This window comes from Aulonocara sp. 'chitande type north' Nkhata Bay, linkage group LG19 (genome assembly GCF_057382095.1).
Source record: "Aulonocara sp. 'chitande type north' Nkhata Bay isolate Kocher_YH1m ecotype deep benthic linkage group LG19, A_spYH_male_GT1.1, whole genome shotgun sequence".
In the NCBI taxonomy this organism is placed as follows: Eukaryota; Metazoa; Chordata; class Actinopteri; order Cichliformes; family Cichlidae; genus Aulonocara; species Aulonocara sp. 'chitande type north' Nkhata Bay.
The window spans coordinates 24,797,376-24,823,483 of record NC_141362.1 but is presented as its reverse complement, the minus strand read 5'-3'; the positions used below and the strand labels follow the sequence as shown (position 1 = coordinate 24,823,483).

General features: G+C 39.3%; 1 protein-coding gene across 2 annotated transcripts in view; it reads left to right on the top strand.

Annotated features, from left to right (window-relative positions):
* aqr (aquarius intron-binding spliceosomal factor) overlaps nucleotides 1-26,108 on the top strand; it is a 49,606-nt gene that overhangs the window by 9,680 nt on the left and 13,818 nt on the right. For both annotated transcript variants that reach the window (XM_086274725.1, XM_086274724.1), the window contains exons 12-31: nucleotides 477-593; nucleotides 683-796; nucleotides 1,585-1,688; nucleotides 4,723-4,825; nucleotides 5,966-6,086; nucleotides 6,338-6,479; nucleotides 6,959-7,137; nucleotides 7,948-8,115; nucleotides 9,613-9,782; nucleotides 10,605-10,846; nucleotides 10,993-11,142; nucleotides 11,843-11,912; nucleotides 12,881-12,991; nucleotides 15,139-15,248; nucleotides 18,207-18,342; nucleotides 20,348-20,557; nucleotides 22,377-22,514; nucleotides 22,625-22,696; nucleotides 23,338-23,525; nucleotides 24,625-24,796. In XM_086274725.1, the coding sequence (XP_086130851.1) occupies nucleotides 477-593; nucleotides 683-796; nucleotides 1,585-1,688; nucleotides 4,723-4,825; nucleotides 5,966-6,086; nucleotides 6,338-6,479; nucleotides 6,959-7,137; nucleotides 7,948-8,115; nucleotides 9,613-9,782; nucleotides 10,605-10,846; nucleotides 10,993-11,142; nucleotides 11,843-11,912; nucleotides 12,881-12,991; nucleotides 15,139-15,248; nucleotides 18,207-18,342; nucleotides 20,348-20,557; nucleotides 22,377-22,514; nucleotides 22,625-22,696; nucleotides 23,338-23,525; nucleotides 24,625-24,796 (2,817 nt within the window). The remainder of the gene's footprint in view (nucleotides 1-476; nucleotides 594-682; nucleotides 797-1,584; nucleotides 1,689-4,722; nucleotides 4,826-5,965; nucleotides 6,087-6,337; nucleotides 6,480-6,958; nucleotides 7,138-7,947; nucleotides 8,116-9,612; nucleotides 9,783-10,604; nucleotides 10,847-10,992; nucleotides 11,143-11,842; nucleotides 11,913-12,880; nucleotides 12,992-15,138; nucleotides 15,249-18,206; nucleotides 18,343-20,347; nucleotides 20,558-22,376; nucleotides 22,515-22,624; nucleotides 22,697-23,337; nucleotides 23,526-24,624; nucleotides 24,797-26,108) is intronic.

Below are 26,108 nucleotides of genomic sequence, written 5' to 3'. Positions count from 1 at the left end.
TTTGTATTTCATATTTGGTTTCACATTAGTGTTCATTTTTCCCCTTTGCAGCACTCTTTATAGTGTGAATCTGTATGCTCTAGTCACTCTCTCACTCAAAAGTGTTCTTTGTTATATTCTCACCAAAGCAGGTCTGTTATCTCATTTTGACAGGTCTCCTCTGTTCTTGCCTTTATGTCATGTTCCTGTGCTGCAAGCATCAACCACATAAATAATGAATATAGACGAGAGTTAGACAGTTTTTGCCATATTGTCTTCACATCTTTCTGTCAGAAAGCGAAAAATAAGACAAACTGTCTTATGTTGAAAAATAACCTCAAGACGAAAAAACAGCAATCAATAAGATGCCTTGATAATCACGATGCTGAAAAATATGGTTGTTCGCAAACCAGTAAAGTTTAGTTTAGTGTGGTTTACTTTGTTATCGTTTGGAGGTGAGGATTTATTTCCACAAACATGGTTTCATGTGTGTATAGGCACTGCTGCCCACCAGGCGTTGGTTCAATACAGTGCTGGATGACTCTCATTTGGTGGTCAGATGTCACCTCTCCAGCCTCACAAAAAGAGAGAAGGAGGGGCATCTCTTCTGTCAGGTACAAAAATAAGCAAATATGCATTAAAACTTGTCAATGACAATATTCATGTTCACAAAGAATTAATTGTTATTTCCTCATCTTTCTAGTTGCTGGACATGTTGAAGTTCTACACTGGTTTTGAAATCAATGATCAGACAGGAAATGCACTGACTCAGAAAGAGATGACCACTTTGCACTATGACAGAATCACCTCACTGCAGGTAAGAATTATATAAAATGATTTTCAGATATATGATTTCATTTGCATAAACTATATGGATAAAAGTACTGGGCCAGCTACACAGCAGGAGCTGTAGGTGTAATGCTTTGAAGCTTCCAGCACACAGTGCTGATGTTAATACCAGTGGTGGTTTAGAGCTGTTGAGTTATTGAGTCTATTGGCGTACTTTTATGCACCTCAGCACTCTGGAACCCCGCTCGGTAACTTCATGTGGACTGCTGCTTCATGGCTAAGTTACGGTGTTTCCTAAATGCAGTAATACTACTTACAGTTGAATATCGAATATCAAAGAGGGAAAAAACTTGTTGCAGGGGTAATATAATACTACATACAAATGGATGCACGGTTAGGTGCTTGAGTTATACACCTGTGGTAATGGGACTGAAAAAAACAGAATTCCATGTAATGTAATGGAATACTTTTGATTTTCCAGCATGCCTCATAAGCATCTTTAGTTTTATATATCAAAGTAACTGTTGCAGAGAGAAATGTATGTACCAGAGTATCAGATCATTTTTTTTCATAGTTGTAATAAGAAATGAACTCTTTCCTCATCTTATGCTGAATGTGAATATAATGACTGAATAAATAAGAATGAATGTAAAGTATTCAGGACTGTTGATTTTTCTATATATATCTTTATAAATCACATTTTCAGTAACTATCTCAAGAAACTATTTCATGGAAAAAACAGTTATGTATTATAATGGTGATGTGTATCTAGACATCAGTGTCTCATAGCACTGCTTATTGGGTTCTGTCTTGCAGAGGGCAGCCTTTGCTCATTTCCCAGAGTTGCACGACTTTGCTTTATCCAGTGTCGCATCAGTAGACACCCGAGAATCCTTGACCAAACACTTTGGGCATCTCAGGTAATTAAAATCATTTAAAACAAGTAGCATGTTGTAAATGATGTGATGGGAGGATATGCATCATAACTGCTAAATTAGCTAGCAATGGAACATTGCTTTAGCTGGCATGATTGCTAATGTGTAAATATTTTGCATGTTTATTAGAGGCTTTCTGTGTTCATCATTCTGCCTTATTTTCAAGTACCTTTTGACCTCGAAAGCTCAAATTCTCCGCGTATAGGTCCAAAAGAATCAGCTCCTAGCGTATTGCTACCATGTTCAGAGGTTCTCCTGAACACCATAAAGTACAAGTTACAATTGAAACAAAGAAGGAAAAAAATGTAATAATAATGAGCAATATAGTAGGATTTTTGCTTACACAACAATCCCACCAGCTGAGGCCCATGTCCATGATTATCTTGCTCCTGTGTTGTAATATAGCAGCTCCACCATTGCTGTCTGACTTCCTGCTAAATGGCAGCTAGTGAACCCTTGAACAGGCAGCTGGTACCAGCCGGAGAGAGAGGCACGCCTCATTAATCTAATCGATTTGCAGTGGCTTGAGAATAAACTCTTGGAACAGCTGTGTTTGTCAGATCATATTAGCTTGCCAAGGAGCCAAAAAGCACCCTCACTTTGATGAACTGGCCTGTGTGTGTGTTTTCACTTGTTCACATGTATATGAGAGTGAAAAGAAACCGATTCATTAGTAATTTGTAATTACTTTAAGATTTTATCTTTCTTGAAGTTGACATTTTCAAATTACTGACCAAAACTTTTTTTAAGGTCTTTGTGTTTGGCTCGGCTTTATTCTATTTCACCAAGTGATTACTATTTTGTTTTTACTGTATGGAAGTTCTTTATTTGTGATAGTTGTTTAAACAACTCAAAATTAGTCTTAGCTGGCAATGTCTCCATATACATATTTCTTTCCACATCAGTGGTGGATTATAAAAGCTTAAACCCCATATTAAATTTCTTTGAATCAGGCAAAGGGATATGAGCCGAGCTGAGCTGAATCAGGTAAAGACTTAGCTGAACCATTTTGTGCATTTCTAGGAGCAGGAGCTCTGCTCCATTTTTCCATAGAATTAAGGTTTTGAATATAGCAGGACGGCATTGTTCACTGCTCCACAACTGTCACCAAAGCAGCTCCTGGGTTACTCCAAATATACGATCAGATTTAACGAGGCACTTTTCATCCAAACAACTCCTGCTAATGCCAGTTTTTTCCAGCAGTACTACCCATGGGCTAAGCTCCCAGTCACCTGCCGCTCTGAATTTATCCACTAAGTCCCCAAAACACACAAAAGCTAGCTAGCCCACACTTATACACACCCATACTATTACATATATACGCAAACACAAATAAACACTTTTTTTCAGGTATGTGACAACAGGTGAAGTGCCATTTGTGGCCATAAATGAACTGAATGATATTGAATTCAAACAGAAAAGAATCCTAATTGTGACAAATGTTAACCTACACTGCACAGCATATTAAAATAAGGAGTGTGATTGGTGCTCTGGATTATAGTCACTGTGGAGATGTTTGTACAGATGTTTAGATCCTTTTTATCTGTTTTTTTGTTTTTTTTTGTTTTGTTTTGCCTCTGGGACAGCTATGACCAGTTGCATTATGGTTTTAAGTAGTTCAACCATCAGTACCACCTATCCCTGTGAATGTAATATCTCCACAAAATGTGATGGAAATTCTTGAAATTAGTTGTTATTGGTCAAAAGTCAAGGTCACACAACACATTTTTGGCAGTAACATGAGAATTCTTAGGTTTTTTTCCCCCAAAATCTCGCTCAGAAAAGTGTGTAGACATGATATATAGTAAACTTTAGAAAAACTCCTGTTATGCCCCCCCCCCAATCTGCATTTCTTATAGTAAGTTGTTGTGCTGCGTTTATTTTGTTGCTAGGGGAAGGAATGTCCACATGATCCATGGCAGGACATCCAGTGGGCCACCAAACTGCATCATTGGCAGAATTGCCACCCCACTGCTCGAGCGTGGCATCACAAGTAGCAAAATGCATGCACATACACGGCTACAGTTGGTCAGTCCACGTGTGGCTGCCCAGGCCTGTCAAAGTGTGTCCAGACCTTGTCCCTTGTTGGGCACCAGACCCTGTCTGTGTCACAGTGTGTCAGCCTGATTAAAATAGGTTGTATGCAGAGAGCCACACCTCAGCCTTCCAAAGCGGAGATGGGCTTTGATTTTCATAATCCTGTCTCATCAGTGCAGCTCGACCCCTCAACATACATGCTGACAGAGCAGGAATGCAGTGTCAAAGCAAACAGAAGCATTTTGTGCCACAGTGCTAATAAGCACTAATAAGACTTTGATGAGGCTCCTATTCTAACACGTTTACAATGTTACCATTTAGTGGATTGAAAACCATCCATGAGTGCCAAAAAATAAATAAATACTAATTTGGAATTGTCAGACCACAGGACAGTTTTCCACTTCACCTCATTTTGAAAAAGTCTGTTCTACTGTAACAAAAGGTGGCAGCATTTCTTTGTCTTGTTTATATTAGATTTTTCTCTGCATCATAGACTTTGCAGTTTCTGCACATTTACTCATGCAGTTAATGACACTGACAATTGTTGTAGGAGCATACCCAAGCACATGGAGGGATTCCACTGCAGAATGGTGTCTTATTTTAAGTAATGCAAGATCATGGCATTTCAGTATTGTGCAAGGTAGATTATAAAATCACTAATGTCTTTGCAGCTGTATATTAATAAACACAATTAATTGTTGAGGATTTTCCCCAACACTGTTGCACCTCTCTCCATCTTCTGAAATATTATCTTTGTACTTCTTTGAATAAAACAGGGATTTGTGTAGATTGTATATAGATGTTGGACAAATAATAGTAAGAATGTATTCTTAATTGAGAAATCCTATGGTTGGTATTCTTATAATCTTTATCACTCGAGTCTTTACCAAACATTAGACAGGATTTAGTTAATATTTACTTATTGTCATACCTGCTCTAGACAGAAGTGTTGCTTCTTTTTCTGATTTTTCTGTCTCTGTAGTCCCAATATGCTCCACAAGGTGGCCTCTTATTTGTGCCTGCTGCCTGAACTGCCTGAAGGGCAAGACACCACTATTGAGAAAGCGGTTCTGCTTGAGTTGCTGGTAAGTGCACTGTTGGGTTTACTGGGTTATGTATGTGAGCATATCAGTGTTTTTTTTGTTTCATTTTGTTTGTTTTAATGACATGTTTCTTGAAATTTAAAAAATAAAATATTAAAATATTTATTCCAGGATTTGTAGGCAATGGTTAACGCCTGAGACTTTAAATTAACCCTTTAAATAAACCTATACATCAGGCATTGGTTATATGGCAACTGAGAATATAAAAGATGTATCACTGGTGTTTATAAACAGTTATTTTACAAAACATTCACTGGTCATTTGGCAATACCGTATACTAGGATTGGATTTTACATTTTAAAATAATTAATCTCATTAACTTCAAATACATATTTGTCTCTCCAATACACACTTAACTGTTCGTGGCAGACCTCTTCATCAAAGTGGTTATTTCAAAGCACAATTACACATAAGACGTGACGGAGAAGAGCTGTGTCTTATTTATCTGAGTCAATTTTTGCAGGAGACTCTTTGAGGGCTTTCATTTGTGTGTGCATGAAGTTACGCCCTAAAACCAACATCCTTGCACAGATAGATTAAAAAACAAGTGTTTGCAGGACTGTAAGCTACAGCAAAACAGTTGACTGAACACAGTCATTACAGACAGCATATAGGATGAACCAGTTATAAGGATAGCAGATGACAGCATTTTTTTTACAGTTTATTTTATTGTTGATATTATTTGTCCTCCCTTTATGTCAAGGAAACAAATAAATCCTTAGTATAAGTAACTGTTTTAAATTGTTTCAGCTCTGCATCACATCTTCAGACATCTACTCAGTGCAAAATGTTTCTGACACATCAGATAAACATCAGACATCTGTAAACATTGTGTTATTTGCATGGCCAAGCAGCTCCTGTAGGTGTAGGTGGCACAGTACTCTTTTTCCATATAGTGTAGATAAATGAGGCACAGAGAATCAAGAGTTCAACAGAAAAAAAACCCATTTAATTTGAAAAATGAAACTATATTAAAGGCCTATAACTTTATGTCTAAAGGAGGAAGTAAGATTCCTAAACATTGGGCCGATAGGGCAGTGCAGCATTTGCTTATTGACATCTTCTCTCCAAACATGTTCTCAGTGTCATTTTTCTCTCTTGCTGTTTGCCATCCACGTACAGGTGTCTTGTCATGAGCGCAGAATCTCTCAGATTGAGCAACTTAACCAGATGCCCCTTTATCCAACGGAGAAGATAATCTGGGATGAGAACATTGTGCCAACAGAGTATTACTCAGGAGAAGGTGTGTATTATAAATGAATGTGTGAATTGTTACTGAGTTAGTATGTCTGTGCATGTATCTATGTGAGTTGACATGAAATAGAATACATGCTACTATATCTGTCTAATCTGTGCCTCATATTTGCATATACTAAATATATACCCACATTCTGTGATATTCTGTTATATATGCAGTGTTATAACACAAGGTCTCACAGACGTTTACATCTGAACATGCAGACATCAGTTATTAGTTTTGTTCTGTCTTTTCAGGTTGTTTGGCTCTACCAAAGCTAAATCTCCAGTTCCTGACACTCCACGACTACCTGCTGAGGAACTTTAACCTCTTTCGTCTGGAGTCCACCTATGAGATCAGACAGGACATAGAAGATGTGATTTGGCGCATGAAACCATGGTGAGATGTCATCAATTTTGTTGGCAGCACAGAACACTTAATCTATAGTGCCTTATTGTTTTCTTGATTAAAATATGCAAACATCATTGAAAAAGTAATAGAAAGACATAGTTTGAAAAAGGAATGATAAACATTGGTGTTTCTTTTAATGCAAAAATGAAGCATTAAATAATCTATAGCATACTTTGTGTTTTTAGGTTAATTAATGAAGAATTGTATCCTCTGTCTACCTGTCACGTGGTGGCGCAGCACATTGACAATAATTTATGGCATTTGGTTCACCACATTTTAAAACCCATTGCTTAACATAATAAGTGCTCCCATTATGTCAAGTGATGTAGCAACTTGCTTGTTGTTCCTGCAGAAGTAACTAAGTAAGCAGTAGTGCCATGTGTTGCCCTAAATCCAGCTGATTTCCATTCTTGACAACAGCCCACAGCACTTGTCTTAAGTTCTTGTTGTGTTTGTCTTTCTAACAGGCAGTCAGAGTATGGTGGAGTGGTGTTTGGAGGCTGGGCGAGGATGGCTCAGCCAATCACCTCTTTTTCCATAGTTGAGGTTGCCAAGCCCAACATCGGAGAGAGCTGGCCTGCTCGTGTTCGCGCAGATGTGACTATCAACCTCAATGTACAAGACCATATCAAGCATGAGTGGGAAGGTAAAAGTAGCGGACCATTATAAAGTCAAACAAACTGATTATGAAATTGACCCTATTTCAATAGATTAACTACACATTCCATATTACCTTGGTATACTTTTAGTTTTCCTGTTTTTCCCCTCTGTACAGTTCTACAGGGGTTTATAATCACCATAAAGTCTTCCTGTACTGCTGTTTTCTATCCTGTCAGGCTCATGACCCTTTTTTCTGACTTTACCACAGAGCGTTTGTTTTATTTCCTGGTCATTTTTCTTACTATCTCTCAGTGTGGTTGATGAGGCAGCTATAGATAATGTCAACAGGAGCTTGACAGTTGTGATTCACAGGGAACATAAAACACACACCGAGGCCTCTGACTGGCTCTTTGCTATAGCTTTCCGGAAAAAGATGCCAGCTCAATGTTCCTAAGTAAATGTATGCCAGTGCATTTGGATTGATTACTAGCGAAAATGAATGCTATAGGGGGAAAAAAGTAATCGCTATATTTCTAAAAAGGTGATTTTCTGCTGGATTTAAAAAAAGCAAAATATATATATATATCACAAACTGAAAACTCTGTTCTCTCTAAAACTACTTTTATAGTTTTATTTATATTTTGTATTTCAGTAAGTGTTAGATATTACATCCATTCTTTACTTCCAGTAGCTCTTTCCCTAGAGCTTCAGGTTTTAATGATCAGGCAAATGTTGACATGGTGGTTCATCTTCTTCCCCCACCATACTACATTCTCCCATCTTTTATCTCTAAGTCATTTCCTTTCCTCTTTTTGCTATAAGTCTAACACCCATAAACCTTTTTCCCCCCCTGCAGGTCTGCGGAAACATGATGTTTGCTTTCTGATCACGGTGCGCCCCATGCTGCTCTACGGCACACGTTTTGACCGGCGTCAGTCATTTGTGGATCAGACTGGCCTTGTGTATGTGAGAGGCTGTGAGGTGCAGGGTATGCTGGATGACAAGGGGCGTGTCATCGAGGAAGGTATGCTCATATGTGTTTGCGCCTGTATACGTAGGCTCACACACACACAGCAGTGACACCTGACATCCATCCACCTATCAGATCTGTACACCGTCAGCCCTAGCAGCTAATCCTCAGGAGAGGGTCAGACTGGTGTTGTCATGGTGACTGTCACTGTGAAACCTGGCCTTTTTCACCTTAAGACTTCATTAACCTGTGGTCAACAATGACACCTGAGAGCTGCTGGCTCTCCTCTTTGTTCTACTTATTGGATTTAACTGAAGGGCTTGCTCTGGTTTGCTTTATCTATAAGAGGGCACTTAATGTACTTGTCCTGCAGAATTAAGTAATGTGGTACATAAGCTACAATCACCTTAGATGAAAGTATTGCCAACAGCAGCAGATTGTGAAATTAAAAAAAAACATTTCTGCAACAGTCCTTAAAGTAATCTTGGCTGATTCCGTTTTTGGTTGCAAGTGTGGGAGTCAGAACATGTGTACATGTGTTGAAACATCCTTCCCTTATTCTTTCATGACGTTTTATATATGCAGAGGGGAATGGCTTTAGAAATAGACATGCTGGGGAACATGTCCTGCCAATGTTGGCTTGTTTAAACTTTCAGCTTCCCAACAGGGATAAGTGGTACTTTGGCTTGCTGTGTGGAGGGGAGATGTCACATAAATCACTGGGCATTTGGTGAATGTACGGGGGGGGGGACACAGGGCAACGTGTGCATTTTGGGACACTCGTAGCTAACTGACATACCATTTTATAAAACTGCTCAAGTGTAGAACATTTATATGAGCTACGATGGTTTAAATGTATTTTTAATGACTTGAACAATGTATGTCCCTTTATATTAAGTATTGAGTTAATCCCACCTTTTAATAACTGACAACTTAATACAAAGGCATAAATATATTTCATAACAGCTGAGACACCTTACTCCAGCTCGCTACATTGTTACTGAATAGTGTGGAGGGTGTAGCTTCCACTCTTAAGCTATCACCACACTCATTTTGGTAAGGTGGATTTTATTGATCCCCACATAACTGTGCACATTTGCACATGGGAACACATGTCAGAATTGGAGTGGATTGGTTTCTGCTATGTGCCCTGCAGCTCCACACAGATTCTATTTAGAAATCTGTGATAGCTGCACACTGCACCACACAGGCCCCCTAATGGGAATAGGCCTAAAGCCCATGGCCAGTCAATCAAGTGTAATGTAATTCCTCTTCCTGAGAAGGCATTGAAAGTCTTAGCTCTTTTTAAAGGGTTTTATTTTTTAATTTGAGAATATATGAGTTTAATTACTTTGACTTGCTCACAGTGACTCACTTAACATTGATCTTTATTCTTTTTCTCTGTCCTTAGTTTTACTTTCCTGTGTTTAGGATTAGGATAAAACTTTCTAACAATGTTTCTAAAATGCTACACTGTTTCTGATTTTTTTTAAGGTTATTTTTTTCATTATTTCATTGCTATAATAAATAATCCTTGGTACTTTGGTTTAGGTCCTGAACCAAAGCCCAAGCTGCGTGGAGATGTCAGAACATTTCGTGTATGGCTTGACCCAAACCAGTACCAGCAGGACATGACCAGCAGTATTCAGAGTAACACCGAAGACCCATATGAGACTTTCAACATCATCATGAGACGCAAACCTAAGGAAAACAATTTCAAGGTTTGGATTGCTTTAGCTTCAGACCTTGAGTTCTGCTTCTGTCAACATCGCCCTGAGTGATGTATCACTGTCTTTAGTGTTCTAGCTCTGAGATTGGGGCCAGGGTGACTCTGAGGTTGCCACACAATGAGTCCTTTTCAGTGGTCCCTCTAACTCTCGTCCAAGGCTTTTCTTGTAGCAGTAAACTCGCAGTGTTTCAAAATGTTGAGATGCTTTCTGTGAACTAGCTTGACTGGGGTACACAGTCAGTGTAACGTGTTCTTAGAAAGTTAACAAAATGCAAACCTCAAGTTTTGATTTCAAGACCTGTTACACAGATTTCACATCATGGAATTCAGGTCATGATAAAATCAAACATGTGAGTACTGAGACCTTTATTACTGGTTTTATGTAGCTTGGCGTCATTAGATTGTTAACTGGCATGAAGAAAACACCCCCCACCATCTCTTTCTTTAAAAGCTTTTCATTAGAGCATTTCAGATCTGCTAATTCTAATTCTGCACATCAGTTTCTGTCTTTCACAGCCACAGCAGTTACAGATGTTTTTGCTTTTTTTCTGAATTTGAAAAGCGCAGCAGCTAACAGATATTCAGGCAACATCTCCATCTTTGAAGCATGACAGACCTAAAAGTAAACACGCTTCCCCGTTTGATGCACAAAGTATTAGACAGTTTGCAGCTCATTAAAATATAATTGACAGACTTATAAATTATCTGCTGTCCCATCAGTCTGCCACAAAGCTATTCTTACCCAGCTAAACTGTTTTTGTGTCTGTTTTGTGCTCAGTGTCATCTGTAACATGTTTCTCTCTCTCTGTTTCAGGCTGTGCTAGAGACCATCAGACATCTGATGAACACAGAATGTGTCGTCCCAGACTGGCTTCATGACATCATCTTAGGTTATGGTGACCCGGGCAGCGCACATTATTCAAAAATGCCCAATCAGATCTCGACGTTGGACTTCAACGACACCTTTTTGTCATTGGACCACTTGCGTTCATGTTTCCCTGGTAACACCATAAAGGTCACTGAGGAGAACCCTGAACTTCAGGTTCCCCCATTCAGGTGAATTTTAAAAGAAAAATGTTTTGTTTGATCAATCTTAATCAGAATCTGTTTGCGTAACCATATTTATATAATTGTTTATATATTATTAAACATGTCATAATACATCATATTTATCCTTCTTATTCTCTCTTTTGCTGTATCAGAATCACATTTCCCACCTCAAACACAGCAGACAAAGGAAAGAAAAGAAAGGCTGATGAAGAAGTGGAAAACAAAGAGGAAGACAAGACCTTGATTGTCGAACCCTATGTTACCCCCAATCGTGGGCCATATCCCTACAATCAGCCCAAACGGTGAGAGATCAATACTCGAACCTTTCCATTTATCATTTAATAAGATTTACTGTCAAGTAATTGTACAGTGCACTGATTTGTTTCTGTAATGCAATTACACCTTCTACTCACATTGTATATACTAATATATTCTTGAGTTCCACACCTATTTATTTTTATAATCTTATGCATATTAAGTCCTTAACCTGTTATTCAAAGACTTCATGTCAATATAAGAAGTGTGGAGGTGCAAATCTCTAAGCTATGCGCATCGTAGGTACCCTACACTGAGCTACTAATCTATTCTGATTTCCGTTTCCATGGTATCTGATGTGTTTAGGATGTAATATTGTGGTGCTGTTTTGGTTGGTGTTATGCATGAAATGAATGGGGAATAGAAGGGGCTGTAATATTCCTGTACTAATTACAACAACCCAAAATAATTGTACTACATGAAAAGTTGAGATTCATCCTGTGCTTCCTGAGCATTTTCAGTTTTCACTTTGATATTCAAATCTTGATAGCAACAGCATGTCTGTGGGGAGGCCCTGACTTAGCAATCTTTCAGTGTGGTCTCCAAATGCATCTCAACACTTGCAGCACAAAGCATCTCTTAGAAAAACAAATGAAGTCATTTGAATGCAAATAGGTTTATGCTTCCAAGGGTATTCAGTATCAGATTACTTGATTCATAAATTTCAAGCATGTACATGTCTTACAGGAACACAATTCCATTCACTTCTACTCAAATTGAAGCCATTCGAGCCGGGATGCAGCCAGGTCTAACAATGGTAAGAATCCAGTGTTTGATTTTAGTTTCAAGATTGTGTGGAAGCTATCTATTTAAAATGATATTTTCTTATTATGTATTTGACAAAAAAAACAACTAACTCATCCCTGTCTTGTATACTTATGGAAAACATCAAATTTCACTAAAATTCTCTGTGTACTTTTGAGGAGTACATATTGACTATACCAGCGAAATAGTCAAAATAGGATTAAAGCCACCAGTTGACATGCACAACCACAAAAATTTCACCCCAACCTGCTATTTTTATGTTAAAAGTTGTTTAACACACTGTTGTGACAAGAGTGCTGTTCTGTTGTGGTGACTGGAAACTGGCAGTGGGATCAGAGTTATTTATTGCACAGCTAGCTGAGGTAAATATGGCAAGAAGGCTATCACCAGAGCCATAAAACAACTCTGTATGCATGCCTTCATCTGCCACTCACTTCACCCCTTCTAACCTTCCTTCTTGGCATATGTCACAGTCATTAGCAGCCATAACAAGCACACACTACCTCCTGGTCTGCCTAGCTTTCATGTAGAGAAACGAAGGAGCTGATTACGCACTGATTTATGCATGAATGTGTAATTGTGCTTACTAATTTTAGCAGATATTACTCACCTGAGAGACCCACACTAAGACCAACCTGTTTCATGAATATTAATTTAGTAAATTTAATGTGCTGTTCCCCCCCAGGTAAGTAAATTTGGAGCTTATTATCATGATAACCTGTAAACCAGGAGAGGCTTGAAAATATTTATTCCTTCTCTGTTCCTCCTACGACTTTCTTCTTTGTTTCGCTAGCTATGTTCCCTACCTTTATGTGGATACCACTGGCTTAGGTCTACCTTTGTAATCTACAGAAACGTTGCCTTTGCAACCTAACTTCCAATTTCTTATTTTTTTTATGTCCTACAGTTAAAATGCTTAATTTCTTCTGACATAATCCCATTCTTACTTCGTTCCTCCAGGTTGTGGGACCACCGGGTACTGGAAAGACCGATGTTGCCGTTCAGATCATCTCAAACCTGTATCACAACTTCCCTGAGCAGAGGACCCTCATAGTCACACATTCAAATCAGGTCAACACTCCCCTCCATATACGCACACAGCATAAGATAAGATAAGATAGAACTTTATTAATCCCTCGGGTGGGTTCCTCTGGGAAATTCAACTTCCAAAAAGCACAGCAACGACCGAAGTTACAGTTACAGAATTGTTATATATATATATATATATATATATATATATATATATATATATATATATATATATATATATATATATATATATATATATATATATATATATATATATACACACACACACACACACACACACACACACACACACACACACACATATATAAATACAGAGACAAATATAAATAAAATATACAAAGGGGATAAATAGAATAAATAGGAATAAAAAATAAAAATACAAGTGAATTGCACATTTCAAGTATTGAGTCTATTGCACTGTTGACTATTTACAAAAAGTATTGCACAAGGTATTGTACAGTGAGGTGAAGAGGCACTACAGCTTAGTTGTTCCCCCCTCCTTTGTCCTCCTGTTTCCCCTCCCTCTCCCCTCCAGAGAGGAGTTAAACAGTTTGATGGCGTGTGGGACAAAGGAGTTTTTAAGTCTGTTAGTTCTTGTCTTGGGGAGAAGCAACCTGTCACTGAACAGACTCTTCTGATTGTTTATGGCCGTGTGCAGAGGATGCCCAGCATTGTTCATAATGTCCATCAGTTTCTTTAATGTCCTTTTCTCTGCCACTGTCACCAGAGTGTCCAGCTTCATGCCGACCACAGAGCTAGCCTTCCTGATCAGTTTCTCCAGCCTGGATGAGTCCCTCTTTGCTGTGCTGCTCCCCCAGCACACCACAGCATAGAAAAGTACTCCAGCAACCACCGACTGGTAAAACATCCTCAGGAGCTTCCTGCAGATGTTAAAAGACCTCAGCCTCCTGTGGAAGTACAGTCGGCTTTGGGCTTTTTTATACAGGTGCTCTGTGTTGCATGACCAGTCCAGTTTATTGTCCACCCACAGCCCGAGGTACTTGTACTTGTTGACCACCTCCACCTCCTCCCCCTCTATCTGAACCGGCAGTGGACCTTCTCTGGACCTCCCGAAGTCCACAACCAGTTCCTTAGTCTTTGAGGTGTTGAGTTGCAGGTGGTTTGTGTGACTCCATGCGACAAAGTTCCTCACCAGACTTCTGTACTCCTCTTCCTGATCATCCCAGATACACCCCATGATGGCCGTGTCATCTGCAAACTTCTGAATATGGCATAATTCAGAGTTGTAGCAGAAGTCAGAGGTGTACAGGGTGAAGAGAAGAGGGGACAGCACAGTTCCCTGTGGTGCTCCTGTGCTGCTGACCACTGTGTCAGACGTGATGTCCTTCAGCCTGACGTACTGTGGTCTGTCGGTGAGGTAGTCGGAGATCCAAGCCACCAGGCAGGGGTCCACCTCCATCCTGTTCAGTTTTTCCTGAAGCATACAGGGCCGGATGGTATTAAAGGCACTGGAAAAGTCAAGAAACAGGATCCTGACCGTGCCTTTTCCCCCATCCAGGTGTGAGTGGGCTCTGTGTAGGAGGTACAGGATGGCATCCTCCACTCCGACACCCGCCTTGTATGCAAACTGTAGTGGGTCCTGGGCATGTTGTACCTGTGGTCGGAGGAAGTTGAGGAAGAGCCGCTCTAGAGTCTTCATAAGATGTGACGTCAGTGCCACCGGTCGGAAGTCATTCAGCTCATTGGGCCGGTTCTTTTTGGGGACCGGGACGATGCAGGATGTCTTCCATAGGGCGGGCACTCTCCCCAGTCGCAGGGAGAGTGCATCTCCACGTGCAAGTCTGATCTCTGAAAAGTTTCTAGAACACATCGATCAACTAAATGTAAAGTTGTCAAGAGAATTTAAAGCTTGTTCTCAGAACTGCCCATTAATCAGGCAAGAGTCATATTCTAACCATGGAGGAGAAATTAAAAGCTAAGCTCCCTTGTGCCTTGGTCTTTTCCCCTCAGTATTTAATCATAAAGTAATCTTTAGCTGCTTTAAACTAAGGGGAAGCATGACAGAAGGAACCTTAAACACCAGAAGTATAGTTTGATGATAATTATTTTCCTGTATAAGACACTGCACACCCTCCCAAATTATTTTACTGACTTAACATAAGTATATTACATACAAATGAAAGAGATTTTTTTTCATTCCACATCAGGCTTTGAACCAACTCTTTGAAAAGATCATGGCCCTAGACATCGACGAGCGCCACCTTCTGCGTCTGGGCCATGGAGAGGAAGAGCTGGAGACTGAGAAGGATTTCAGCAGGTGAGCAAAGAAGATAACAGACAAATGGGTACAGCTAACCAAACAGTACTGCATATGTGAAAACTGAATATTTCTTGAATGCACCATCACTTGTGGGAAATCATGTCTCAGAGTTACAGTGTATCTAAATTGCAGAGGCAACTCACATCCATTAATGCCATCTCCCACATACACCGTAGGTCTGAGTCAATGCACTGACAAGGCTGCTACACTCTCATATGTCAGGCTTTGGACCTGGTTTATTTTCACTAGGCATTGTTGGACTCTCAGTCCTTTCCACCAGCCTAAGGGATCTGTCTCAGCAGCCATGCACTTAGAAGCAGTACATGCCCAAGTAACCCATTCATAGCTATTCTGGACCACAACAGTTGATTGGTTGGTTCTGCCCCAGTTTTTAAAATAAATTTTAATAAGATAGCAGCAGGCCATGTAGAGAGAATTATATGGATTTACCACTGTTTGGAGCATTTGCATGTTTCCCTTAATATTACAGGATATTTACCGTACGCTGTGATAAAAAGCACCTGGTGATGACATGTTGTGAGCTGGCACTATAGAAGTCAAGTAAATAACTTAATACATAGTAAGAAGTGTTTAAATAAATAATTAAGATCATTAGTGATAAGTCAGATGGAAAAGTAGCAGTAGTAATGTCCTTAATCTACTTCAAGAATAGAAAGATCTGTTTAATTAGGAATTATCAACAGTGTAATAAATTCATAAATGAATCAAAATACCCAAAACTTAGGAACGTTTATTTTTAAATCAGTGGTGATTTGACATTATCTGAGTATAATCAAATACATGCACCACCCAGGCTTAACACTAGCTGTAAATGCAAAAATGGAGGCAGGACACAGAACACACCATAGATAAGACTCACTGGTCGTCATAAGGAAGTCCCAGTGTTTCCCAACTCTCTTATATATGCTTGTTCCTAGTATGTCTAATGCCTTTAAGGATAGTGACTCAGTACTATTGAGACGTAGTAAGATAGCATGATAGCAAAAGTAGGTGGGGGTCATTGTACTCATGGCACACTTCAGAAAACCAGAGTATCACAAAATACTCAAAACATGTACAGTTTTATATAATCACTAATGTATTTAACACTTTAATAAATGTACCAGCCGGAAACTTTTTTTTCACCACAGGCAGCGCTCTCCTGCCACCTCCTGAATATAAATAGCTCAGTGTCACTGAATTTTAATACATTTTTTATGCTGTTACTATTTAAAGTGTTCTTATACCCTACAATGTTAATTACCATCTCATCCATCCATGGCATTGAGCAAATTGCACCCTATAGCTCTCAGCTTTCCTTAAGGAGCGAGGGAGGAGTTACACATGCCTCTCATTTGCTGTACCCTTTGTATGACTGCTGTCTACTGGGAGTGCATGGCTGTAGTATGAATGATGATTTATGGAAACTGGGCATCCGCACATGAAGGCAGTCTCATGCGTTCTTAAATTATGCAGCAATTATAAAAGAAAGAGCTCTAGCTAGCTAGCAGCAGTTGACATGTTCCCGCTTGCCCAGTTGCCTCACAACAACATGCCGACTCCACACTTCTTCCACCCCACTGACACCAGAATGAGGAGAGAGCCAGAGAGTTTTAATTAACACTGTACATGAGATAAAAAATAGACGGCAGTGCTTTTCTGAGTGCTTAACGAAGAGGGAAGCTACAGCCTTAATTAACAATGCCTCCATGCATTTCATGAAAAATTTTGTGCCATTTTAATGAGTTTTAGAAGGGGGATCTTGGTGATGGCTTAAGGAAGCCCTTGTTTAGTTTTGGATGGTCTACATTTGTCTCCCAGGTTGTCAAGATCATTTTATGATTCCAATTTAGGGCAGAAAATGAAACACACCATTCTCATTCAGATGTTTTACATTTATCAGAGTTTACGAAAACACTAAGACAGACTTGTAGATTAATGTACATTGCACATGCACTATACCTTTGTATCTATTTTAGGCTTTTGGTGAGTGTATTACAGGTGTGTCATCCTAAGAGGCAACGTCACTTCTCACTTTTATTTAATTTTACTAAGGCAGAGCAGTGTGATCGTCTTTGAGTCATCTGCTGACCGAGAATCTTTGGAGAGGGTCTAAAAATAGTGTTCACCTCTAGTGTTACCCGGTAACCCCTCCTTCTTCCTGTCTGTTGTCTCACTGCCATCTGATGACATTTTTCAGCAGTATTGTTTAGCTGCATAATGAGATGTATGTTAGAACGTAGAAAAGGAAGTATATCCCCAGGTGACCATAATCAGACAGCCAATATTCTGCACAGTCAAGTCAGTAATCACAAGACCCTGTCTCACATGTTTGCCATTTGCAGTCTGAGGTTTTCTTATTGCTCAATTGTACGTTTAACTACGCGCTGCTATGAGTCATGCATGCAGGTCACGAGACATGCTGGTTTAGGTCATGACCATTGTTGGATTTATGTAGAAAGCAATTTGTTACAAATTACTTTTCTGTTTCTCCTGGAGATTGGAGGGTATGGCTTTTTAAATGCCTGTTAAAAATACACCCTCAAACCTTACACATACATAAAACCCAATCAGGATGATATAAATAAGATTTATTATTTAAGTTTTACTACAAAACCAGCAGTTAAATTGAAAGCCAGCGCTAACAGAAAAATATGGACGAGCAAACAGATGTTCCTCTGCTATGTACAACAGTTTTACTCATCTCTAATTCTGTTATGTGGTACAAATTAATTTTCGGCCATTGAACGTTAGTGTAACTAATCAAACATACCCTAGTTATTATGCCATGTTTTTTTTTCTGGGTGTATATAGGAAGTGTGATTTAGATTAAATATCACTCTTGTGTCATGTTGTGATAGCTTGTTATAGCTGGCTCATTGTTTCAACTGCCTTCTTATTTTTACAGGGGTTAACCATTTAGATTGTTGACTAACACTCCTGTGCTCTCCTCAGATATGGAAGGGTAAACTACGTCCTGGCCAGAAGACTGGAGCTTCTCCGAGAGGTGGGAAGGTTACAGGAGAGCTTGGATGTCCCAGGAGATGTTTCTTATACCTGTGAGACTGCTGGACATTTCTACCTCTACCAGGTAAGACTGTGAATAGCTGCAATCTAAATTAGCAAGTATAGGCAATTGTCCACTGCAGACATCTGTGTTTATCCTCCAGTGTCAGAAACACCTGTAGGAACTCAGGGTAGGGGGGAAAAAAGATCTGATACTTTTCACTGCCCCAAAAAATTGGTATCTGGCCTTGATGTTGATAAACTTGCAACAAATGGTAATTTTTAAAAGACAGTAATCAGTGAGAAACAGGATGGAAAACTCAAAACATCAGCATCAACATTCTAAAAAACTACTGTGCTGATAGAAAGCAATTCAGTTTTCTCAATTGCTTTATTGTTTTGATATCACACACACACACAGTTATGGATATGACTTGTGTTGTTTTGGTGCACTCAGAAGTTGAAGTCAAGGGCAAAGCTGTCACAGGATTATTATATAACCTCATGACCACGCAGCATTTGAAACAGAAGGGCCTGGTTTTTGAGGCTGTAAATGCTGTAAATGTTGCCGTGCCATGTCTGTTCTTGCAGAGAAAAGGCAGTACATGTGTTTCTGTGATATAGAAAAAAAATTCACGTGTAATGTTGGATGTACTTCTAACTCTGATCTTTTATTCATTTTGTGTGTGACTTAAGTAAGGGGAAAAACCACTTTCAGATCCATCCTTCTATTAAGCATTAAGCACCATTTGTGTAGAGATTTTGAAATTGATTTTCAGATGGAGTTAAGGAGATATTTTGCAGAAATAATTAGAATGGATTTCTGTAACGACCATCCTCCTCCTCAGACAGTTGATGAATGAAATGCAGACATTATTGAAGTTTCCATTCTCCTGGCAATCTGCTCTTTCTGTCAAGAATATAAATATTTAGAAACGCTCTTAATGCTTTCTGTTTATTCCTGTCACCTCATCATTACTGTCCCCTCAGGCTGCAGGAGAATTTCCACTGCTAGCAATTACCTACTACAATTTCCCCAGTTTCAATAGAACAATTCCAAAAATAAACATTTTTGACACAGAAGTCCAAGGTTTCACCTTCAGTCAGGGCTAAATTAATGTTGTGTAAAAATATTCTTGTTTACCCCTCTAATTAAAGACTGTAATTGAATCTCAGTTGTTCAGGTAAAATCTATTGTGTAGGCATCCAGAACCAAAATGATCAAAATTACGGTGTTACTGTTCAGACATTTTCAGACCCAACTGTATAGTTCTTTGTCTTTTGAAGATGTTGTCAGGAGGTTGTTGGTGTAGTGATAACTTGACCGTGAGCATACTTCCTTGATTATTCATGTGAATGTGAGTGATTGTTGATAACAGTGACTTTGTACATATCATTAAGGTTTCCATGGTAGTCCTAATAATCTGTGCAGACAGATACTCAACATGCAATTAAGCTCAGTCCTCTAGCAGACTCATTAATGCTATCCCTAATGTTGTTTTTTTAAAGGGGTATTTATAGAAATAAGCTACCCTGCTGTTTGGGTTTGGTTATTAGATACTCAGCAGGAGCACCTCAGCAAGAGTGAGCCTATTGCTTCTCATTTGTTCATTTTTGCTTGTTTATCTATTTTTCTATAGTCTGAATTTAAGCTTAGCAGAGCCATTTAAGATTGGCAGTCCTCCTCCTTCTGCTGTCCAAAAACAAATGTTGTATGAGAACATACAAACATCGCTCATGTGAGAAAATACCCCTGGTCATTTTCTGAATGCCGTGGCTAAGTAAGGCTACTTTTTGAAACCCTTAATTAGTAATCTCCCAAATAAAATGCTGCAGACCCTTAAGAGTTTATTGGTGTGAACAGGTGTGATTTTCCTCTCAGCATAATCTCAGGACCACCTGTCATGCATAACAGCCCACTTTAAAGCAATTACAGCTTGCTAGAAAAGATTCACTCTATTGAAGGTGACAAACACTTGCAACTCAAACCCGAATAAGACATAGATGCCTGATTCTCGGGTGTATACTAAATATCACTACTGGGACTCTTTGAGAGGGTGTTCTGTGACTGTTGTCTCTCCCCATAACAGGTGATATCCCGCTGGGAAGAGTACATGAGCAAAGTAAAACCAAAACAGGGCAAGAACGTGGAGGTGGAGGCTGTTGCTGCACACTTTCCTTTCCACAAGTACTTTTCCAATGCACCCCAGCCTGTGTTCAAAGGTCGGTCATATGAGGAGGACATGGACATCGCAGAGGGCTGCTATCGCCACATCAAGAAAATATTTACCCAGCTGGAGGTAAGAAGATCGCAGGGCCAGCAACTTTACAAGCTTTACCTGCTGTATTTGATTATTTTCATACCAGCTGTCTTTCCAGGTATTGCACATTCTCTCTTGCACAAGTAACTGCCTACCTGGCCCCCACATTAACAGACTGTTGTCAGCTAATAGTGACAATCCACAATCCTGGATGTGTTTATTCTGAGTTTAAAATTCCGCCTTGCATGTTATGCCTATAGATATGCTCATGGCTCTGTGTTTTTCCTCTGTCACTCTTTTTCACACCCCTTCACGCTCTCAAACACAGCTGAAAGTCTGTTATTATTCCTTCTGAGCCCATCAAAGTGTTTCTGTAGGGATAACAAAAACATTTCAGATTTATGGGAACACCAAGGTGGTCTCCGAAAAGCAATAAAAAAGTTATTGGCTAGAGGTAATATCCCAACATGTGTTGTGACCTTGATTTATCTGGCTGGCCTCTGTATCACTGCATCACAGCACCTCCTCCCTCCTCCCTCCTCCCTGAGCCTCACCCATGCTGCAGTGTAATCTGTACACCCATTAAGAAGTATTGCTCTGTGTGGTGCAGGGTAGCAGAAGCAACATTGTGCTGAATATGCTTATCTGTCTACCTTTTCAAATGTAAAAGCAGTTTTGAATAAGCTGTCAAAGGAATATCCTAAGAATGTATTGCTAGGCAAACAGAGAGAGAGAGAGGGAGACAGTGTGCCTCCTGCGTTCATGTATAGACATCTGCTGTTTACTCCTCTGCAATTCCACCGTTTCATTCCACTTTTTAACTTATTTTTGGTTCCCTTTTCCTAGTTTTTTTCAACTTCTATGAATTCTAACAATCTTAATATCACTCCTCAACTCATTTGGTACCATGGGGTTTAAAAATAGACTTCATCAATATTCCATGTTTTGATTAGTTTAATATTAATGCTAAAATAGTAACACATTAAATATTTATACCATGGTGCTGTCCGAGTCTCCTCTCCTCCATCCCTACCCTCCAGAGCTAGTGTACCAACCTGAAAATAGCTTGCCTGTTTACCATTACTCCTCTTCTGTGCATCCCCCCACAGCTTTCTGTAGTGTCATCATATCACCACCCTGAAATGAACTGCTTTGTTTTTTGGGTTACAAAATCCTCCAAATTTTCCTTTATAGTGTAACCCATGTAAGAAAATCTCTGCTAAAGTGCTCCTCAAGCCACAGCTACTGAAAAACAAAATACACCCCACATACTTCACAGGAGAGCCCTGCGGCTGGCTAGTCTCTATCACTGCATCATGGAAAAAGAGGACACTCACTTCTAATGAGAGAAGAAAGCAGAGGGATTATGTTAATTATACATTTCATTAAAAAGTGGAGTACTGTAAGTTTCCAGTCATTTAGATGTCCATCATGACTTTGTTGAAGTTTAGAATTGTGGTTCATCTTCCGGGTGTCACTTTGAATTAGGCAATTCAGCAAAGAAAAGTAGAGTCAGTTGGAGAAATTCAAACATTTGGATGAAAGATAAGCCACTCAGTGTATCGTGATGTGTGCTGACTGGATTTCTGAATATTGAAATGTGCTTTTTTTAAATTTAAGATTCTATTATGTTACAAGAGATTTTTATATTAGCCATCATCTGTCATACTAATTGTTCATTAAAGTCATCCCCCACACTAGTATGAAAAAAACCTTTAAAAATGACTCAATACAGAATAAATGTCAGCAATTTTAATTCTTTGTGATAATATTTTACTTTTTTGTTCCCTATCAATCTGGTTTATAACATAGCTCTGTGACGTCATTCCTGAGTATCACTTTTCTTCTATCCGAAAAGGAATTCAGGGCCTTCGAGCTGCTAAGAAGTGGACTAGATCGCTCCAAATATCTGCTAGTGAAAGAAGCCAAAATCATTGCCATGACCTGCACACACGCTGCACTCAAACGTCACGACCTAGTGGAGCTGGGATTTAAGGTAGACTTTTGTCAGTTTAAAAATACATTCCCAATAATCTGGTTGTATTTTGTCTGGATGCAGTTAGTTTATTTATTGAAGTTACATCAAGCTGTTCCTTTCTTTATTAGTATGACAACATCCTGATGGAAGAAGCTGCACAGATTCTGGAAATTGAGACTTTCATCCCTCTATTACTACAGGTAACCGAAATGCTAACTTGTTTTGACTGTTAATCTTGACTGAAAAATTATTCTCACAAAACCTGCCAGGATTTGTCATTGTGACTGGTTTGTGTAGTTTAATCTTTACATCAGTAGCCTTTTCAAATTGACTTTCCCCATTAAGGTTTTCCTAATGGGCTCCATAAAAATGGTGTTGGTCTCTGGTAGCTATGACTAACATTCTGTGTTGTAATTTCTGTTTACGGAAAAGATCATTAGGCACACCAGCCTATCCAGCAACCTTGCCAGAACTCCTCATTATCTCTCCTCACCACTGTGCCAGTCAGAGGCTTTGGCCAGGATCATTGTCCTCCACTTCCCTTTTACTACCAGCTTTTCAAACACAACCAGTGATCACACTTTAAAACAATCTTAGACAATGGGTGGGATATTAGATCTTTGTGAGGTCCAGCTCCAAATAACATCACTGCATTTTACAGTATGACACATTATATGTTTGTTAGAGTAAGCATGCCAGATGATGATTTGGAAATTAAAATGTAAACCTAAATTAACTGTTGCACCTTCACTGATCACTGTATATTGTCACAGTATCTCTATTTTATTATTATTATTATTATTTTTTACTGCTTGATCATCTTATGTTCCTCTATCTGCAGAACCCAGAGGATGGCTACAGCAGGCTAAAGCGCTGGATCATGATTGGCGACCACCACCAGTTGCCCCCAGTCATCAAGAACATGGCTTTCCAGAAGTACTCCAACATGGAGCAGTCTCTCTTCACCCGATTTGTGCGCCTAGGTGTGCCCACAATAGACTTGGATGCACAGGGCCGTGCACGTGCAAGGTGGGTCACCAAGCAAAATACAATCTCACTACCCACAGGGGCTCACAAGGATTAAAAAAAACGTAATGTTTAAATGTAATTCGGAAACAGTTCTTTAAACATAATTGAATAGTAATTTAATAGTAATTATTCTTTCTATATACCTTTATGCTTTACAGTGCTTTATTTTATGGATGCAAGTCAGTGGTCTTAACCTTGATTCAAAAAAACTCAGACTTATTAACTTATTGCTTCAGAATGTTCAAGTTTGCATTAAACCTGAGCAGCTAAATCTAGGTAAGGCAGTCTAAGCAATGACCATGAGACCTCTTACTGTTGTTGCTAAAAAAAAAAACTTTCAGACTGGCCACAGCGATGGCGAAATGTCCAAATCATTAGCAAACAGTTAAAGATAAATCAGTTCATTTTAGTATATTTAGTTATTGAGCCTTTGTCAAAAGAAATGTTTTTGCTTGGTAATGGAGAAAACATTTGTGTAGTAATGCCGGGCAAGCAGGATGGTCAGGCAGACTCTGTTTAAACAGCCAGAGTTGGGAAATGATACCTTTACTGGATTTACTGAGAAGAGCCCATCTGTTCTCTGACTGCAGACTGCAGAGCATAGCAACATAATCAGAATAACACCTGTTATCATGGTAACATGCACAAAAATGACAACACCAATGAAGAAAGATCAAATGCCTGAAATCTGGCGTTTTGTGCATCAGTTGTCTTGTATGAAGCAAGAAGGAAAAAAAATCTGCTTGTTCTCTTTTGACGTGAGAAAAAAAGTCCAGTCCAGATATTTGGGATGTTAGTTCACAGGACATAGCTCAGCCCAAGATGTGCTGCATTGTTTAAATAACTGAGCGAGGTTATTTCTAACCCCCAGAAATTGAATTAGAATGGAGAAATTGCAATATTTTTCTTTATTTACTGTAAAATTGATCTTGCATTTCAGTTTTAGTTGCATTAAACACAATAAATATATCTGCCTTGCCTTAAGCTGTGGGAACCCTGATTGTGCTGATTGATTAAAATTTCCAGTGGTCCTGTCAGGGAAACTGTATTACAGTAACACAGATGTGACCTAATGCGTGTTTGTGTTGCTATCTCACAGCCTGTGCAATTTGTACAACTGGCGCTACAAACACCTGGGAAACCTGCCTCACGTTCAGCAACTTCCCGAGTTTCAGGTGCCCAACCCTGGCCTGACGTTTGATTTCCAGCTAATTAACGTGGAAGACTTCAATGGGGTGGGAGAATCTGAGCCCAACCCTTACTTTTATCAGGTTAGTAGATCACACGAATGAACACACTTGATGTAATCCTTGCACATCCTTGTATGCCATTTGTCCAACATATTGCCAATATCTTAATACTAATTTTAAAAATGTAAAAACAACAAAGTATGAGCTACTTCAATTGAAATAACTGAATACTCCAAACAGAACAGCATTATTATTTTGTGTATATATGTAGCACAGGTACAGAAATTGTTTGAATAGCTGAAATGGTTCATGTTACACAAGCTGTGGAACTACACTCCTTTACAAATAAACACATTCACACTTCCAGCAGGAAACAGAAGCATATTCTCTCTAGCCCCCATTTCCTCTAAATTGGTTGTTGTACAGCAGTTCATTCATTTTTAAATTTCACTGGTTCAGCTACCAGTCCATATAATATATTCATCACTCTGCTTAGTGTGCAGCTAACATTGGCTGCCCAGCACAGACCAGGCGGTTTGTCCTTCACACCGGAAGACAGACTGTGTTTCATCCTGACATTGCTGAGGCACAAAGACTGTGTCTGGGCACAGGGCAGGGTTGATAGGGGTGTTTACTTTTGCAGTGCACCAGCCCAAGAAGTAAAAAAACAAAAAATAAATTACATTTCTCCAAGAAGAGAAATAAAAATAGTATCGCTTATAGAAATGTAAGATACTGTAAATAAAACATATACTTAAAAGAGTTTGTAGTAATCAGAGCCGACAGCACTGGATTTCAGATAAGGTATCGTGTGTAATGATTGAAATATCAAATTGAAGCTTTCAATTTAGAACCTGCATACCCATTAAGTGGATCATATTGCTTCATGAATCTTGCAACTACATTCACGCTGTGCACACTCAAGTCCCTAAAGCTTCTTATTGTTCTTAATTCAGCACCATGTGTGCTTCTCGCGGTACCAGGTCACATGAACCTCAACTCTATTTGCCAGTTGCCATTTTGAGTCTCCTCAAGGGAATCTCCTCAATATCATTCGTTATGCTTGACAAGCACACACACAGATGCACTTTCCTGGAAACCAAAGGGGATCAATTTGACACTAGAGGAGCAATTGTATCCAGTGTACACTGAATACATGTCGCAGCTGAACAAACACTGCCACAACCACTGCTTTGTGGTTGCGCGTGAACTGTGCAGAACCCATACACAAATACTGTGTGCACAAAATATAGTACAAAGGGTCTTTTTCCCGTGCTTTGCCTCATTTGCTAAAGCTCTTTCCCTGTTGAGTCTCAGCCAACTGAGACTCAACCTCACTGTTGTCAAATGGCTCATGAAGAGTAAGATGCCTATCTAAATCCACATCTTCTGT